General features: G+C 38.8%; 1 protein-coding gene and 1 long non-coding RNA gene across 4 annotated transcripts in view; one reads left to right on the forward strand and one right to left on the reverse strand.

Annotated features, from left to right (window-relative positions):
• Positions 1-17,758, reverse strand: part of RBKS (ribokinase) — a 66,881-nt gene that overhangs the window by 12,022 nt on the left and 37,101 nt on the right. For 2 of the 3 annotated variants that reach the window (XM_068676619.1, XM_068676620.1), the window contains 3 exons: positions 17,026-17,117; positions 7,160-7,348; positions 2,836-3,064 (listed from right to left, as the gene is read on the reverse strand). In XM_068676619.1, the coding sequence (XP_068532720.1) occupies positions 2,836-3,064; positions 7,160-7,348; positions 17,026-17,117 (510 nt within the window). The remainder of the gene's footprint in view (positions 1-2,835; positions 3,065-7,159; positions 7,349-17,025; positions 17,118-17,758) is intronic. The other variant, XM_068676621.1, reaches the window with a different exon arrangement.
• LOC137853831 (uncharacterized) lies at positions 2,976-3,742 on the forward strand. The gene is made up of 2 exons (XR_011094747.1): positions 2,976-3,113; positions 3,364-3,742. It is a non-coding gene; the product is annotated as an uncharacterized lncRNA (long non-coding RNA).

The following is a 17,758-nucleotide window of genomic DNA, read 5'->3' on the forward strand; positions in this document are numbered from 1 at the left end:
GCCCTTTCACAGTTCAGCTGAACTTCAGAACATAATAGATGCAGCTTTAAATAGATTTACAGTGCAGATTGCTGATTTGAGTGTCTGGCAGATTAATTTATTCCTCATGGTTTTTCTGTTCCAAAATTCAATGGATTCCATATTTGTAAACGAGGGAATGCAGAGGACTAAGTCAGAAAGTGGGCTATGACTGGAACCAGGCTTATTTATTAACCTATTTTGGTTGCACGTTAAAGAAAGGAAGCTATTATGCTGTTGGTTTGTGGGATGCTAATGGGCACTCTGGGCATAATTACCCTGTGTTGGTGCGTGAATAAAACCCCACTGATAGATAAGTTTTTCACCCGAAAGTAACTTTTTCCTTGAAAAGGGAAGATAAAGAAAAAGAAAGAAAGAGAAAGACAAAGGAAAATGAAGAAGGAAAAGATGAAAAAGGAAAAAAGAATGAGAAGAAAAAGAAAAAGAAAAAGAAAAAGAAAAAGAAAAAGAAAAAGAAAAAGAAAAAGAAAAAGAAAAAGAAAAAGAAAAAGAAAAAGAAAAAGAAAAAGAAAAAGAAAAAGAAAAAGAAAAAGAAAAAGAAAAAGAAAAAGAAAAAGAAAAAAGGAAGAAGAAAAAGAAAAAAGGAAGAAGAAAAAGAAAAAAAAGAAGAAAGAAGAAAAAGAAAAGAGAATAAAAAAGAAGAAAGAAAAAAAGACCTTGCCCTTTATGGTCACTTTACTCCTTCATACCACATCTTTGGGTAGGAAGAGGTTAAACACCCAACAACATTTTTCTCTTCTTAGCAAGTTGCAGAACTGTACATCAGACACATTGTCTGCCAAATGCTTCATTTACTACCAGCTGCATTTTTACTTTGTTGAGAGATAGCTGAAATAAAATCACTGTTCTTTGTGCAAACGGCATGCTAAATAATGTATGGCTACAAGATTATTAAATAGCAAAGGCATTTGATAATATTAGAGTCAACCACAAGTCCCACTTCTGCTGATGCACAGAATTTTGAGTAATTAGTCATTGCACGGAGTGTTGTATTTATATCCCCTTGAGCCTCAGACGTTAGGCCACAAAGTCAGGAGACAAAGAATTGCTGTTATTGGGAGGACTGTTTTGGATTTATTTATATTCTAAGGCTTTATTTCAGTGTCCACTTCACTCCTCTGGCTCAGGCTTCCTCCAAACCAGAAGATACAGCTAAGTCAGAGAATTTTAGTGTAAACCATATTTTTACAGACAAGACCTCGCAACTTCAAGCAAAAGAACTTCAATGAGCTTGCAAAGCCTCCAAAGAAGCACAAGTGGCCTGAGGTTAAATGACAAGCCTGGGAAAAAGGCCTCCTAGGTTCTGTCCTGATCTCTAACAGACTCCTCATGGTTTACATGCAATGCATTAATAGCAGCTCCAATTTATGGATAGATAAATTGGGATACAAAGAAGACAAGTAACTCTTCCAAGGATTTACAGCAAGTCTTTGGCAGAGCCCTGCAACTCTTACTCAGTCCTTTGTTCAAATCGCTAAACCACACTGCCTTCTTTAGACCACAATTACTGCACAGGCCTGAATACTGTGACATATCTAAAATTATATAGCTGTACGCTTATATGAGGCTCTTTTAAAATAAAGATTGTATAACATCTTCAGAGTTCAACACAAAGCTGCTCAGTGAGCACTCTGCTGCTCAAAGACAGCCTTTTTAATCCTCTCGCATCATAAAAGAGCCAGATCTAATTCATTGTAATAAGAAATCAGAGGGAAACTTAATAGCATTTGAACATAAAACATCTGATGACAAATTCACGTTGTAGCAATGAGTCCTCCTTTTGGAGAACTGACATGAAAAAATAATCGTAGCATTTACGATTATGACAAACAACGTGTATCATCCAGCTCTGAGAATGCTGTACAGAGAAGGGCTGTACAGGATGAATTATACACCCGTGTCAAATTTCAGGCACAACTGAGTAGATTAAACTGTGAATTTTATCACGTCTCATAAATGTGCTCTCTGTTTATAAGCATGTCACCTCAACCTGGATCTCCTCAGCTTTTTGCAGTAGGTTGTGCACCCTCTGTACCTGAAAGGCATGGCCAGACAGGGAAGATGCTGGTAGTACAAGAAATTTCAAGGTTGTGCTTAGAAACACTGAGAAGTTAAACATCCCAAGTTCTTGACGAGATTTAAGAGACAGCATGGACTTGCTGTGATTGCCAGGGCACCACTGTGAAAAGTGATTCCAAATTTTCATCTAAATATTGTGCGCACAAGCGTCTCCATCTGCCTGTACAGAGAATACATCTGTGCCGAAGCCAGATCCGCAGATTCCTTATCTTTGGATTGTAAGCATGCAAATGCAGGACTTTTGTGCACACACCTGCATGTGCAGACCTAGAGGCTGAGCAGAAGCCGATGAAGAGATCTTAAGCAGAGCAACTGCACTGTGTTTATAAAGACAGGATGGGACGGAAATTACGAAGTCACCCCAACTGATATAAGCCCGTATGGATGTTATTAAGCTTCTTGATCCAAACTGGGATCTGGAGCAAACCAAGGGTTACAAAAAGAAACCCTGGAGTGCTTCCCTCCTCAGAGTGACCTCAGGGCTGCAACCTGGAAATGCGGACTGTCAGCGGGCAGCTCTGCAGTCCAAGAACACCCCATTTCCAGTAATGCCTCGCACAGGAGAGATCCATCCTGTGCCAACCCTGAGGATTGAAGCATGAATCCTAGACGGGAGGCCCACCTTCACCTTCAGGGAGCAATCAGACAGAAAAGCAAAGCCGTGAGCCCCTGGGTGCTGCCCCAGAGAGAGCAGCCTCTGGCCACGGGCTGCCTTACCTCCTGAGGAGGCCCGGCATGGCCGACCCCCTGCAGCCCACAGGCCGAGTGCTTGGGGCTCCAAGACATCCCAACGGCCTTCCCCAGTCCCACCTGCATGTGCCAGGCTCGAGCTGGGCCTCTGCTCCTCCAGGGAGCATGGCAAGCTGGCAGCACCTCGGGGGCTCGGCTCTGTCCCCAGCCACCACCTGAAGAGCCGGGCTCGGCAAGATCCCATCGTGCTGTTTCGCTAAGATGGAAGGGAACTAATCTCAGTGCTGGCCGAATGCCAGCTTGGGGTAATTACATTCTTCTGACAAATTTTTCTTGGCAGTTTCAATGGAATATAATTAGTAAATGTAAATAGATGTAAATAGTGCTGTAAATTACACTTTGCGTGATTGTCAGGAGCAGAGGGGGCTCACAGGGGCGAAGGGGCAGGAGGAGCAGAGCAGCGCTCCCCAGCAGGGCACTGCCGGGACACGCTGCTGAGGGTTACGGGAGCAGCAGATGTCCCGATGCAGGTTCATCGTGTGCTTCATCACACAGATCATCCGCTTCACCTCAAGTACCGCTCCGACCTGGCGGTGTTTGGTCATGTCCCACAGCTGTGCCTGCATGCAGCTGCCACGCTCCACCTCAGCTGTGCTCGTGCTCCGGCAGCAAGCCGCTGGGTGCCCGGTGTTACTGATTTCCATGACATGCTTATCAAATTTGTGAATGGTTTGTAAAACCTGCTGCTACCAACTGAAGAAGAAGCGTCATATAAGTGGAATTACATAATGCTCTTTCACGGCTATTTTAATGCAGCTTCATGTACCTAATTTCACATAAAGTAGAAATAGCTTCTACCAAAAATACATGCATATTTTTAACTTCATGTAGTCAAGTAGATTTTAGAGCAACTATATAAAGTAATGAAAATAGATTCTAATGTATGCTTTCGGTTTCTTATATTATCTATATATTATTACATGTTATGTGTCAAGTCTCTTACATATTTAATCTGTTTCAAATACAAATTGATATTGCTAATGGGCTTAATCAAGTATTTCTTTCATACAGAAAATTTGAGGATAATTTTTCAATAATTCACTTATTTTTATTTTTCTTCAAAATTTGCAAATATAAATAGCTAGCAGAAGCCAGTAAAATGAAGGGAAAGTTTATTTTCCTAACAAAAGCTTGTTGCACTATTGAGCTATAACAGGAGAAACAGATGTTTCAGCTTTACAATACCATGTCTTGCAAAACTTCCTTCTAAACGACTATTCGTGCTCTACATGTTTTGGACTGTGCATGGAGAGCTCTGCTAACAGTCCTGGGAAGCATTGCATACATTAGTAAAGCCCACATTAAGATAATTAGTGCTAAAAAAAATCAACAAGACCTTTTTTTTTTTTTCTTTTATAGTATTGATTTAGTGTGGGTGAGAAATGCCAGATTTTCGATCTCGAAGATTCATGTTCCACCACAGAGCGGGAGATGGAGCCAGCTTTTCCCAGTGTTCTGCCAATAAACTCTTGGATTAACCATCTCACAGGCTAGAAGAAATATTCGAGCTCTACGGTCTATTGATGCTTAGTCTCTTTGACAAACCTATGAACATAGAAATAGGAGGCACACTACCTGCAACAATAAACCCAAATTCTTTATCTTTGGGGCTGTACCTACCTAAATATTTTCTCACAAAAGAAAAAAATTCAAAATTTCTGTTGACAAATTGATCAGGACTGAAAATAAGCTGCAAAGATTACTCTGTCAGTGGCAGTATCTATGGTAAACTTTCTACAGTAGAATAGGCCTTTGTGGTTCATTCTGTATCTTATATATATATATATATATATATATATATATATATCCTCTAAATTGCAAACTCCGCTTTAGTGCATACTGTTTTCATAAGGGCTCTGTAACCTTTTGCAAATCCTATGATGGGTTTTGTACATCATTTAACTCCTCGTCTGACAGTAACTTTACCTTCTGCAAATCCAAGCAATGACAATATGGATACGGACATAGAATCAGATGTGATTCGATTATGGCTGCTTAAAAAATTACTGCCTGATCCCTCAAGATGCTGAAGGCAGAGCTGTTTAAGGTAGCAAATTTTGTTTTGGGCTAAATGGTAGGCTAAGAGCATGTGCATGACCAGCTGACTACTCTTTAGATGGGTATTTATTTGCTACCTTACAGCTCGAGCTTATTCCCCTGGGAAAGGATCCACTGCAGACATGCGTATGAGAAGAGCAATGTGTCCTACTCAAATGTTTAGTATTTATTTCGGTTGTAGAGCTATCCAGGTTAGTGGAGGATGACATTATTTTGTTTGGTATTCAGAAGGGCTGCTTTAAAAGCACTTGCTTTCAGGCGAAGTGATAATCAGTCTAAGCAGTGTAAGACTTTTATAATGGAAGGCCAACACATCTTTTTTCATTCAGTCTGCAAGAGTAAACTGAGCACAGCTGTTTTACTGAAAACAACCCACTGGTATTTAAGTAGATTAGCAAAATTAACTGTGAAAATCTTCTGCTATATGAAAGCCAATAACCTGTTGGCCACAAGGAGGCAGGGCAAGGATTCAGTAAACTCAAAGAAATTGCTTTTACTTTAAAAAAAAGAGACAGAGAGAGAGAAAAAAATAAAAAAATAAAAAAAAAAAAAGAGGAGCATTAAATTAGTTCAGTCATGAAACTCTGAACTGCTAGGCAAGATAAAAAGCACTTTTCAGCCACAGTGTGTGGTTTCAGTATTGCTGTTTTAATCCAACAGCAGCAAATATCTTAAGATATCAAACAATAGTTGATCTGGCAGTAATTTTCTGCTTCTTTTGAAGAATCAGATCACACATGCTTTTTCTTCATCACTTCTGTGTGATGTACACTAAAAAGGGAGACTCATACACTGTGCTCTGACAGGGTGGATTTACCAACTCTGAGCAAGAAGCCATACGGCCAAGTTTGTAAGGTGTTGCTCCCAAGCCAATAAATCCTAAAGCCTTTCACTCTCTTGGCACGTCTATTTCTGGGCCAAAAGCAGACAGAGGCGGGTAGCTGTTTGTAGTCCCCTACAAAGTAAATGCCTTATGCGCCGTACAGTACGGTGATGCCTCCCTTAACCAGAGCTTTAGTTCATTCCAAAATCAGCACTAACTTCTAAAAGACGAAGGGGCAAAGGAGAAGAGTAAAGCCACAGTATGCCTGTTGCAGAGTTAATTTGAAAAGGATTAAATAAATTTAACAGTGAAACAAAGCCTTCCACAGTATCAACACATCACAGTCCAGATCTATCAGTGACTTCCTGTTTCAGAAGAGACTTTACTCCTAGCTCTGCCACTGCGCCACCAAGATAGGTGGTTTCAGTCCCCTGTACCTCTTGCCTCTGTTTCCTCATCTTTTAAGCTGTTGCTTTCCTCCTTTGCAAAGCAGTATGAGGTCCATGGATAAAAAAACATGCTACAAGAACTAGTTATTATTAATGCAATTCAGATATGGAATGCACCAGATGGTAAAATCTCCAGGATTTTAATGAACTATTGTAACAGAACATATGTAATATGACGTTATTGTAACAGGCATTTAAATGTATAGTTAGTACATACAACGTGACCTGCTCTGCTCTCAGTAACTCCACTGGAATTATTTTGGATTTATGTCAGATAATACTAGGAACACAAAATAGCCCCATATGTGCAATGTGGTAAGGTTTTCAGAGCAATACAATCTTAACTATTGCCTGTCCTGTTCTTCCTTTTTGCTGGGGATACCCTAATGGCAAAAATAAAATGTCTCTGAGCAAGTATTCCTCACCTACCACCATAAAACAGTTAAGTCGTGAAGCAGCAAGAACTGTTTGGTTTTATACTATATTCTGTAAAAATCATGTCTTTGAAGCACCTTATGCTAGATTGGTAAGTAATTCATGCTTGTGTCAGAAGAGCCAAACATTCGGTTTCAGGCTGCGAGGGCAGGAATATCTCCTTTCTCCCACAGCACTGGAGTTCTGGACATCATGAATTATATGACTGGGTAAAGGTGAAAAAACAGGACTGCAGTTCAAGCCACTGGCATCACACATTACAGTCAGAGACAGGTACTGACTTCAGTAAAGAGGAACATGGAGATACTATCAGTATGTATAATAATTCTAGCACATCTACAATACAGACTATAAAATTCAAGTGAACTGACATTTAATATATGAGAGGCTGGAAGCAAGATATCAATTTCACATCATAAATTAGCCTTTGTACTAGTGCCCAAAGATTTGGCTGATTACTCATTGCTTTCCCTTAGTGCTTAAGCAGTCTTTTCCAAAGCAAGACAGTTAAACCACAAAAACGTACCGTAGTGTCCACAGCTCTGACCTTCCCAGCAGGAACGTGCTTTGGAATGGGTTCTTCTACTGATATCATCACGCAGCCTTCTGCTCCAAGAGTAACAACTACAAGCTTACACCCTCTTTCTAACAGCATGCGTCCCACCTTTCCAGCATCTTCAAGGTTGCCAACTGGGATGCCCGTTAAAATTTCTGCCTGGAAAATAACCCACGCAAACGAAAATCATAATGTGACAGCATTCATTTTTGGACAACAGTTGCATCTGAAAACAGCATTTAATATCATTTAAAAAATGTGTATTATGGGATGATCATGAAACTACTTCCTACGCTGATATTCAGCTATGTCATGCTCCTGGTTTGAAATCAGCGTGTACTTCAGGCACAGCAGAATAACAGAGAGCAGCCTAGGCAGAGACACAGGAGGCATGGGTTCTGTTCCAGCTTCTACGACTTGCTTGGCATGCTACCTTGAATAAATCACATTTCTCCCACATGCCTCAGTTTCTTCATCTGTGAAATGGACACCATGACATAGCCTTAGCAAAAGCATTTTGCTGTCTAATGTGAAAAATGCTACATGGCAACTCAGTCACTATTCTTGGGGGATATTTGTCACTAAATAAGAAACCTTTTTTTTAAATTCTCAGGGCTCAGCTAGTGAGAAATCACTAGGGAAAGTCTCTTTAAGGAAAAAAACAAAATTGCTCAACTTTGACCACTGTGTTTAGTTTAATATGTATTTTTAGATAAGAATACCTAAAAGTTATCTGAAGTTCTCTTTTGGCAAATGCCCATTCCAAGATTATCATATATTTGTGTTATGGACATGTCCATAGGCCTCTGTCAGGGCTGAGACTCTTTTGTGTTGGCTCTGTACAAACACAGATAAACTCTTTGTCTAACAGATGGTGACCTTAAGTCAACTTCTCCCACTTGGCTCTTAAAATCAATCTCTTCTAGTTCCACCCAACTAAGAGCAAAATTTCCCAAAAATTTGCAGTGAAGTCTCCAGAATAAAACATCCTTTTCTTCACCTCGTACATTTTCTCGATGGCATCCCATTTTCCAATGTCATGCACTACTTCTTTTGGCAGAGGGTGAAGGGAGGAGGACAAGGATGGAACAGGAAGAAAGGAAGAAAAAATACAGCGAGTTTTATCTGAAACAGCCTAGCAGGCAGTACTCCTCCTGCCTACTAGAGTATGCCTTCAATTTTAAGTAAACTGGCACATTATATATTGCTGTCTTTCCTAAATCTTATCCTGCTTGCTTGAGAAGAGGAAAGTCCTACTTTATCTTGCACTACAAGACTGCTGGTTCCTGAGAAAGGGAGTCTGAAGTGTTTTCAGATAATCGCCTATTAACTGGGCAAAACTTCCACAGTCTTGGGCCTTATTTTCAGCGAACAACTTTGGAAACTTTTTACCAGCTCTGTGTCCTGACCTTGCTGCGTGGACAGCTCAGCTTCCCGGGAAGCAGCTGCTGGCATATTTCAAACCACCTTGCTCTGCGTTGCAGAAGCTTGAAATCGGTGCACATATTTCTTGCCCAAACGGACTAGAAACCGTGGAGGTTGAACAACTGCCCCCTGATGTACGGGGCCATGCCTGTCATGTAAGGAGAGGCCGGGCAGACAGCTGGGGACAGGAACTACTACAGCCATCCCAAGCAAGCCGCCCCCAGTTGTGAGTCAGAGGCCTCACAGCTTGCCACTGTCATTTCCTGTGTTTCAGCCTGACCCAGAACAGAGAAGCCACCCTTAGGCTCTGAAGGGCCAGCGTATGCCAGTACGCGGCTTAGGCTTTATATTATCATGAACAGAGTGCTTACTGGTTTTAATTTTCAAACTTAGAGGATCGAGGCCCGCAGTCCCTACTGAGACAAGCACACAGGCCTTTTCGGGAGCTGTCGGTCTGATAGCTCCGAGGCAGAACGCGCTGTGGCGGGACTTGGTGGGTAAACTCATGCTGCAGGGTCAAGGTGTGGTAACACGTAGGCACGATCTAAAACTACTTCTTTTAAACCACACTGAGCCCAGGCAAGAATACAGTAAGCTTTAGATTATGAGTAGGGAACTAAACGTACCCCATTTTCTCCTTGGCATGTCACCACACTGCTCAAATTCTCTTGCAGTAGGAACTGTTTTGGCAAATTAAATTTATTTCAGTTTTTAAAAGGGTATAAAAGTATTTTCACATAAGAGAATTTGTTTCAAATAACATCTCACCCAATTTTTTAAATAAATCTTCCTGCAAGGTTTGCAAGGAAACAGTACACTAATAGTGACTTTGGAAGGACTAGATAATAAATAGTATTAATATATGTATACTCTATTCTGATACCTAAGTGTCTAAAACATCTGTGTCTTTTTTTGAATTTTAAGATCTCTGGAGCAAGAACTGTGTGTTCCTGTATTCATAACACCTAGCACAAGAATAAAAAGGCATTAACAAAGTGCACACACAAATCCTTGAATGAAAATGGCCAAATGAATTTCTAATGTACTTCATGATGGGCAGTAATTCCAAACTTTCTACACAGGGTGCAAAGTCTTCAGGAAAAAAAAAAAGTGAATTTGGTCATGGAAAAGAAATAGTCAATCTCATTTGGGTTTACTTAGCTGGTATTTACACTTCTCTACGCTCGTGAGCAAGATAAATGAAGTACTTGAATATAATATTCTCCCTAATGAAACACACATTCTGTCTGCTTAGTAGCAATGTTGTACCCTCTTTGTGACAGCAGTATCCCAAGCCAACAGGATTTTTTGGCTGTGTAGTGAAAGGGTTGTTTTGGGGCTGACACGTGAAAGGTTTTGCAGAAATCTTTCTGTCTTTATCCTGTTTATACCAATAAACAAATTTATTTTGAACCAGACAGAGTCTGTATAAAAGTAGATCATCAACTGCTTGAAACCATTATCATCTAACTCATCTACGGCAGGATGGTAAAACTCAAAAACACTGGAACAAGCTGGAAGAACCATAAAAGCAGCAGAAGCCAGACAGATTCTGTGCCAATAATTAGAGATTGCGGTAAATGTCAACTGATGTTAAATACTGTGGTGAGCTTTTAAGTTCCTCCCTTCAGTAGAATCTTATTTAAAAAACAAACAAACTGTGGTACAATTGAAGGAAATAACTAATAGTTATGTAAAGAAAAAATTAAATAACAATACTAAAAGCTCAGTGTGGACATTTGCCATAGTACTGTACAAAAGAACAGCAAATTAAGAAATTTATTTTTTCTGTAGCTAGTCTCACAAAACTCCTCAGTTAAATGGCCCTAAAAGCAAGAGGACATTCCACAAACCTGCTGTCAGAAAAAAAAACTTTGACAGTTATTACATAGTTAATCTACAGAGAGTTTTCTTAATTTTGTTTACACAAGTAGAAGAAAAATTTAACCGAAGCCTTTACATTTAACTGTTACAAAGGTTCTTGGCCATGCTCCTCATTATTCTTCGTTAACTCTCCTTGTCTCTTCGGGCTGTGGAGTCTAGTCACAGTAAGCTGACACAAACCAGCCCTGCTACAGAAAAAAATGGTGCTGCTTTCCTTTCCACTCCTGTCCACACGGCTCATTCTCTTCTGCCAGCACAGCTATTTGTGTGGCCAGGAAATAAAGTGGATTGCAAGGCAGGACTGTGTTAAAATTAACCCCGAAGTAAAATAAGATAAAATAAAACAATCGACTCCTTTCAACGGCAGCACTAGTTTACACTGGTTAAAAGTGATAATGAAACTATGATATGAACCTCTGCCAAGTGTTCCTAACAGTGGTGCATTGGGGGCCACCTGTGGCTTACGCAGCCGCTTTCAGGGAGAAGTGCTGGATCTTCCACTTGGCATTCGTGAGACCAAATCTTTAGCACAGCCTAGTTTTGGGATCCCTGGCAGAAGTAAGATACTGACATACTACAGCAAATCCAGTGGGAGGCCAGCAAGCCAGTCGGGGGCCAGCACACAGGACATATGAGAAGAGGGTGGGAGACGTGGGTCTGTTCAGCCTCAAGAACCTCCAGCGAAGGGGAGGGCTAATTGCTGGCTACAACTACTTAATGGGTGGATAGAGAGAAGAGGAAGCCACCCTTCTTGAAGCTGCAAAGGGATAAGACTGCACACAAGTGGCACAAGTGGGAAATTCCAATATTAGGAAAAACTTCTTCACCAGCAGGGTGATGCAGTACTAGAGCAGGTGCCCAGAATGGGTCATAGGTTCCCCATCCTTGGTGATTCAAAACTTGACTGGACAAAGCTCTGCTTCACCAGCGTGCTGAACTAGACATCTCCAGATGTCTGTTCTGACCTCCTGTGATCCTCAACACATATAAAGCGTTGAGATGGCAAGAAATGTTAATCCTCTGGGGTGCAATCCATCTTTTTCTTTAGTGTCCACATGGCACCTAGCACAATACAACTTTGCAAACATTGCCAGGTACTACTGCAACAGAAACAATAAATAAGAATAGGGAAACCGCCACTTTTTAAAGCTTACTCATCTAAAACTACATACAACAATTTAAAATATTTTTAATTTTTAGTATTTAAACACAGTAAGCCAGTTGGCTTCAAGCTTGGCTTGTACCTTAAGAGATTTCTTTGAGAATGCCAGAACAAGAACTTGATCTCATTTATTCTAACACATGAAGAGTCCCAACTAAGTAGTGAGACAGATTTGGTGTGTAAGCAGGATCAGGCCACAAGCCAAGCTAATTCCAGTTGTTTCAAATTATAATTTTTTTACATACATACATGCCAGAAAACTTATGCTAGAATAATTAAAAACTGATTGAAATGAATTGGCTTGAAGCTATTCCCTCCCCTCCCAAAAGTAACATCTTTCATTTTACACTAAATATGGGAGATTTCATAGTTTCCAGAAACTGATAAAATAGGGTTTAGAACAAAGTTGGAATTCAAATTAAAATATACTGTGAATTACTAGCAACTTCTGTGTAATGAAGAAATAATAGCTTTCCTTTACTTAAAACAGAAAAGGCAAACACATGAAATGTTCTGGAATAGTTTAATTTTAAAGGACCTATTCTTGTTTTGACTAGTAGAGGTATCAATGATTATTTTCTTAATAAATATTATCCCTATTATTAACCTCTCTATATTAGTTAGTAGTATTTTAAATGTCCTAAGCTGATACATTTTTATAAGCTTGATATTATCTGGCCCTTGTAGAAGTCAGTGCTGCCTACTGATTTTGGATATACTAACAAGAATTCCCATTATTAGTATTTCTTCCAGAAATTATTTAACCTCAACTAATAGACAATAGCACTTAAAAAGAAACAATAGGATCCTATTATTCTTTTGTATTATTTTTACGTATCTTGCAGCTTCATTTAACAAAATTTGCAATGAATTTATATTTAGATGTACTGCTTTCTACCATCAAAACACCAAAGTATTCTGTTAGCATTTAATTAAATCTTTGCTAGGGCTTTTTTATTTAGATCAGAAGTCAGATACCCATTTTACATTAGGAAGAAAACAGTTCCCAGTGTTGCATTCAAAATAGCTCGGCACACTAAATCATTTGCTGCAACCATTTAGGAGTTTTCCTTCTCCTGAAGGGCTCTTTCGTATTCTTTGAACGGAGAAGCAGCTGTTCTTCAAAACATTTAGGACCAAATTCAAATTGCTGACATGCAATATATTTTGGTTCCTAACCTGCAGGGCTATGTAATTGCACGCACACACTAAAAAAGAAAAACAACACATGAACTGTATTGACATTGTGGTTGTGCCTAGAGCCATACTACAGCAAGGAAGCACACAAATACATGGGAAAAAAAATGGTAAGTACTCTGAAGAGCTCGTCTTGTGCAGGGTTGTCTCTTTTTCAACATTTATAGATGACTGAGAAGAACAACCATTGGTTTTCACTTAGATGACATTGGATACATTTATTTTTCATTAGAAGAATTAAGGGAATGGAGAACTAGCACATTCCTGCACAAACCTCAGGGATTAGGCTGTGCTGCATCTGGGAATTAACAAACTAGTCTCAACAAGCTTGATCTTTCTGGGAAAAGATAAAACTGAACTACAGGCTAAGCAAAGAAAGAACTGATAACCTTGCAAGATTTGTTCTGAGTTTTTGTGTTCATGAACCACATAAAAAGAAAGCAGTGTCAGACATAAAAAAAAATATTATTGCAACAAGCAAGAGTGAAAAGAACAGCTTGTGAAGAGCCTCCTAGACAAACTAATGGTAGATAATTCACTGATAGTATAATTTTGTTTGCTTCTCTCTAGCACATAAATCCATAAGAACAAGCTGTGCTGTTATACCAGATACTGCATGGGATTTCATTAAATCCTAAAGCATTTAATGAAGAACAAAGTGTGATGCATTTGATACTTACATGTTTAGGACCTGAAATCCCATGATTGTCTGAAAGTATAGCTGGCATTTTTAAACTTTTATTCTGTGACAAAAGAATCGCAAATTAAAGCTGCTGACCTATGTGGAAGTAGACAACAGAAATTTCTGACTCAGTAATAATTCAGCTAATCACAAGGACTATCCCCTTTTACTCATCTTCAGCAACACAAACACTCCACACAGTCTATGAAATGTCTGAAGCTGAATGGCTAGCTTTCTGTTCTGCAGCTAACATAATCTTCTGTTACAAACATATCATTCACATGATATCCACAAAGTACAGGGCTTAATCATTTAAAGGTATTTCTTGATGAACAAGAAAGATAGGGGCATTTAGATAAAAATATGTGATAAATACCTGTAAATTTAAGCGCATAAGAAAGCCATACCAAGCAACAATAAGAATCTGTATAAATTTAATCTTCTCTTAGCATGTATGTCTGTGTTATAAAGTAATGTTTTAAAAACAGCTGACCGGAATAGCTCTAAAGAATTCATCTTTAAACCTGAGAAAATTAAGAGCTATTTATAGGGCTTACTAAAGATGAAGTAGAAATAAGCTATTTGTTTTCTGATAGTACCTAAAAATACCAAATTAAAAAAGGGCATCCAAAAGGGGTAAGGCTCAAACATAACTAGGGCTTTGGCTAGAAGGAAGTTACTTGAGACTTAGAGAGGGACAATGGAGCTGGAACCAATGATTGCAGGAGAGCAGCTGTAAGCAGTATATTTGATAAATTTGGCCACAGAGAATTGAAACCAAACGAAACCAAAAACAAATGCCAAATCTACAAAATAAGAAGGGCCACAGTAGGTCAGAGCAAAGGTCTATCTTATCCAATTCCTCTTTTCTGACTGTGACTGCTAGCAGATACTGAAGGAAAGAAGAAAAGAAAGGTATAACGATCTTTTCCCAGTACATGTTCTGGACCATTAAATTATTAGTTACTTCTTGATTTAAGAAGATGAAGGAAATGCAGATGTAATTGGCTGAATGGATAAAATTAATGTATTTTGAAAGAAAAATCAACATTTTTTTAAGATTTGTGGGATTAACTTATTGCTTTTAAATGCCATGTAGAGATGTGACTAGTAACCTTTATTTGGGTATGTAAACATTTATCTCTATATAAAACTTCTCAAGTGCATACATTACAGTGATTTGAAATTAAAGAAAGTCATGAAAGAAAACAGAAAACAGATGGCACATGAATATATAACAATTACTAAAAGAAAAAAATCAATCTTGTGACATAAGAAAAACAAATGCTTCATTTTTCCTCTTTTCTCAGCAAAAAGAAAGGAAAAATGGCAATAGTTCATCCCTGAACATCAATTCAATAATAAATCAGACATGGAGAGGATGAAGTCAAACATAATTGATTATTAAAAGTCATGGTAATGTAATTGATTTCATTGTAAAATCTGAAAAGGTTACTGTTAAAAGTAAAGGTAAATGTGCAATTATGTGCAATTCTGTGTTCTCAGAATATGTTGTAGAAGTCCCACAGCCGGTCTGTGCTCCTGTGATATGGCTGGCAAGAATTTCCATAGGTGTACCATTTCCATAAATTCAGAAGAGATAAGCCTCCTCAAAAGTAGAGAGCATATTTCTGTACCTGCCCGTGCACAAAGTGATCCTAGACATCTTCAAATGGTAATTACTTTTTAAAAGAAAATAGCAGAAAAGAATGCAAACTGTACCCCCAACTCTGCAGGTGGGTACAAAGGTGGATGAGTGAGCAGGGATCTATTATAATTATACACCTGTATTTCTTGTTCTCCAAATAGAAGTAATTTTCTTTTCTCCATGTGGTGGTAATAATACACACTGGCTCCAGCAAGCTAAACTTCTCAAAGAATGTCTCTTTCAAGACTGTCCTCTAGCAATAACAAAGGGAAAACTTTAACATGTGTGTTGCAAAGAGCAATGAGAGAAAAGTCAGGAATAGACGAGTAATGAAAAACAAAGTTTTGTTTCTAACATATGGGGGTAAGTTTTCTCAGGGAAAAAAAAAGAAAAAAAAAGTAACTAGTGACATTATGAAAAAAGCAAACAACGAATGACATTTACTAAATCGGTGGGAGAGTATGGGTGTTCTCAGCCCCACATGTGTGCCATAGCACCATTTAGCCAATGCAGGGGCATAGTCCAGGCATAAGTGTTTTCTGAAAGCTTGAAGAAAACACCATATGGGTGTCCTGAAAAAGAATAAATACTTTGCCTTATCATTCTCACCATCACATATAATTGAATTCCGATGGCTGTTCGCGTCTAAGCCACAACTGCTATTGCTGCCAGTTATACTGGAAACTTTGCTTTCCAGAGACCTGAGACCACAGCATCTCCCACCTTGTAGGAAAACAGCTATTCTGCTAATTCCTGAACGCTCTGGGGTATGTGAAATTGGAGACACGTACTGAACTGTTCCAGAATAAAAATCAGATGTCAATTTGGGTTACTTAAGCGCTTAAATGCTACAAGACTCATGAACTGAGGACTTCTGATATAGTTTGAAATGAGTTCTAATGGAAACTTCAAAAGAGGGTAACTGAGCCTTGACAGACATTGTCATCAGACAAAAAACCTACCAACCAAACAAACAAAAAAACAGAAAAAAAAAAACAGAGAAAACAGGGCCACACTTTTCTCTTAGCTCTGTACCCTCCTCCTCACCCACAGGTATCATGCTCATTGCAGAAATCATGTTTGCTGGAGATAACTTGAAATATGATCAGGGCATGGCTTCTATCTACAATGTTGCTTCTCACACATTCCTGTTTATATAAAGAGAGAGTGAGAGGAAGGAACACAGCATGCATAATGCTAATAAATAGGAAATTCAAACGAAGGCCTTATGAGCAGCGCTTAATTTGTCTCTTGTGACAAAAATAATTTGCTTTGGGAGAAATAACACACTTGAATTAGAGAAGAGAGGGAAAGGAGGGAAAAAAGAGAAGAGAAAACATTCAGTTGAAGGGCCAGAGAAACAGATTCTCTGCAAACAAATCTGACAGAAAGAGGCATACGAAGCTGCTATTTACCATCAAGTGCAGCATGCGTGCATCACCTCCTGGCAAGCGAGTTTCAAACTGTCAGAACACTGTGGCTAGCGCGTTCCTGCTAATCATATCAAGGGACTGCAGAACAAGGACAAGGATCTATTTTAATATTTACCACTCAGTCCTAGCGTTTTAGAAGTGTCCTTTTATGGGTTTGTTTTACTCATCTGCTTGTAAGGAAGGCCAGATACAACTTTCCCGCTGGAAATGATTAATTTAATTTTGAGTGCAATCTAAAGGAATACTCCTCTTTGCTCGCTATGTCAGGGATTAAACTTGTCACCTCTGGAAGGTCTATGGGAGAGGAGCACGGCTTAGTTTTTCTGCTCCCTATGCCTGAGAACAGAATCCCTCTGAAATTTTACTGCTTAAAACTCCTTCTTTAGTGCAACGTATCATCATTACCTCAGTTTCATTGCAGCAGAAGACGTCAGAATGAGTATAGAATTGTGGATCTAGGTCAGCAAGGGCTGGAGCTGGATTAAATAAAGTCTTTACTGAAAAAAAAAAAAGAAAGAAAAGAAAAAGGTCTAAATTTCTAGTATTTTAGATTCATTAGCCATCACCTGGAACATCAATGTGGCTAGTATCTTCCAAGATCGCATTTGCAGCCCCCAGAGTTTAGTATTAAACACAAATGTCTCTCATTTTCTGTCTTCCCTTTATAGACTGCTAAACGTTTTGTTTATTATATTAAAATTCCTATCTAATTAATGTGCAATCACCTGACACGACGTGAACATGACAGAAGAATAACAGGAAAAATAAGCAAGACATTATTAATTAAAAAAATACCAAGGAAAAAAAATCTTAAGTATATACAATTTGTTTAACTAATGATACTTCTTGCAAAATTTTAATAAGTATTACAGGAATGGATTTAGTTCTAGAACTTTTTCTGTGTTGTTATCTGCATTCTGTACATGAAGAAACAGGGGTATAGAGTAATGAAGGACATGTCCAGACAAGGATTTAAACACGCTTTTTAATGTGTTACCTAACTTGTTCAAACTGCCACACTGTAAAACTCTAGTGTAGACACGGTGCTGTATATTTTTAATGTTACCTGGCAGAGCTAAACCTTAACTTAAGACGTAGTAGAATAAGTTAGTTAACTAACTTGAAACTGTAGCCTAAG

The sequence above is a fragment of the Anas acuta genome, chromosome 3 (assembly GCF_963932015.1).
Source record: "Anas acuta chromosome 3, bAnaAcu1.1, whole genome shotgun sequence".
Lineage (NCBI taxonomy): Eukaryota > Metazoa > Chordata > Aves > Anseriformes > Anatidae > Anas > Anas acuta.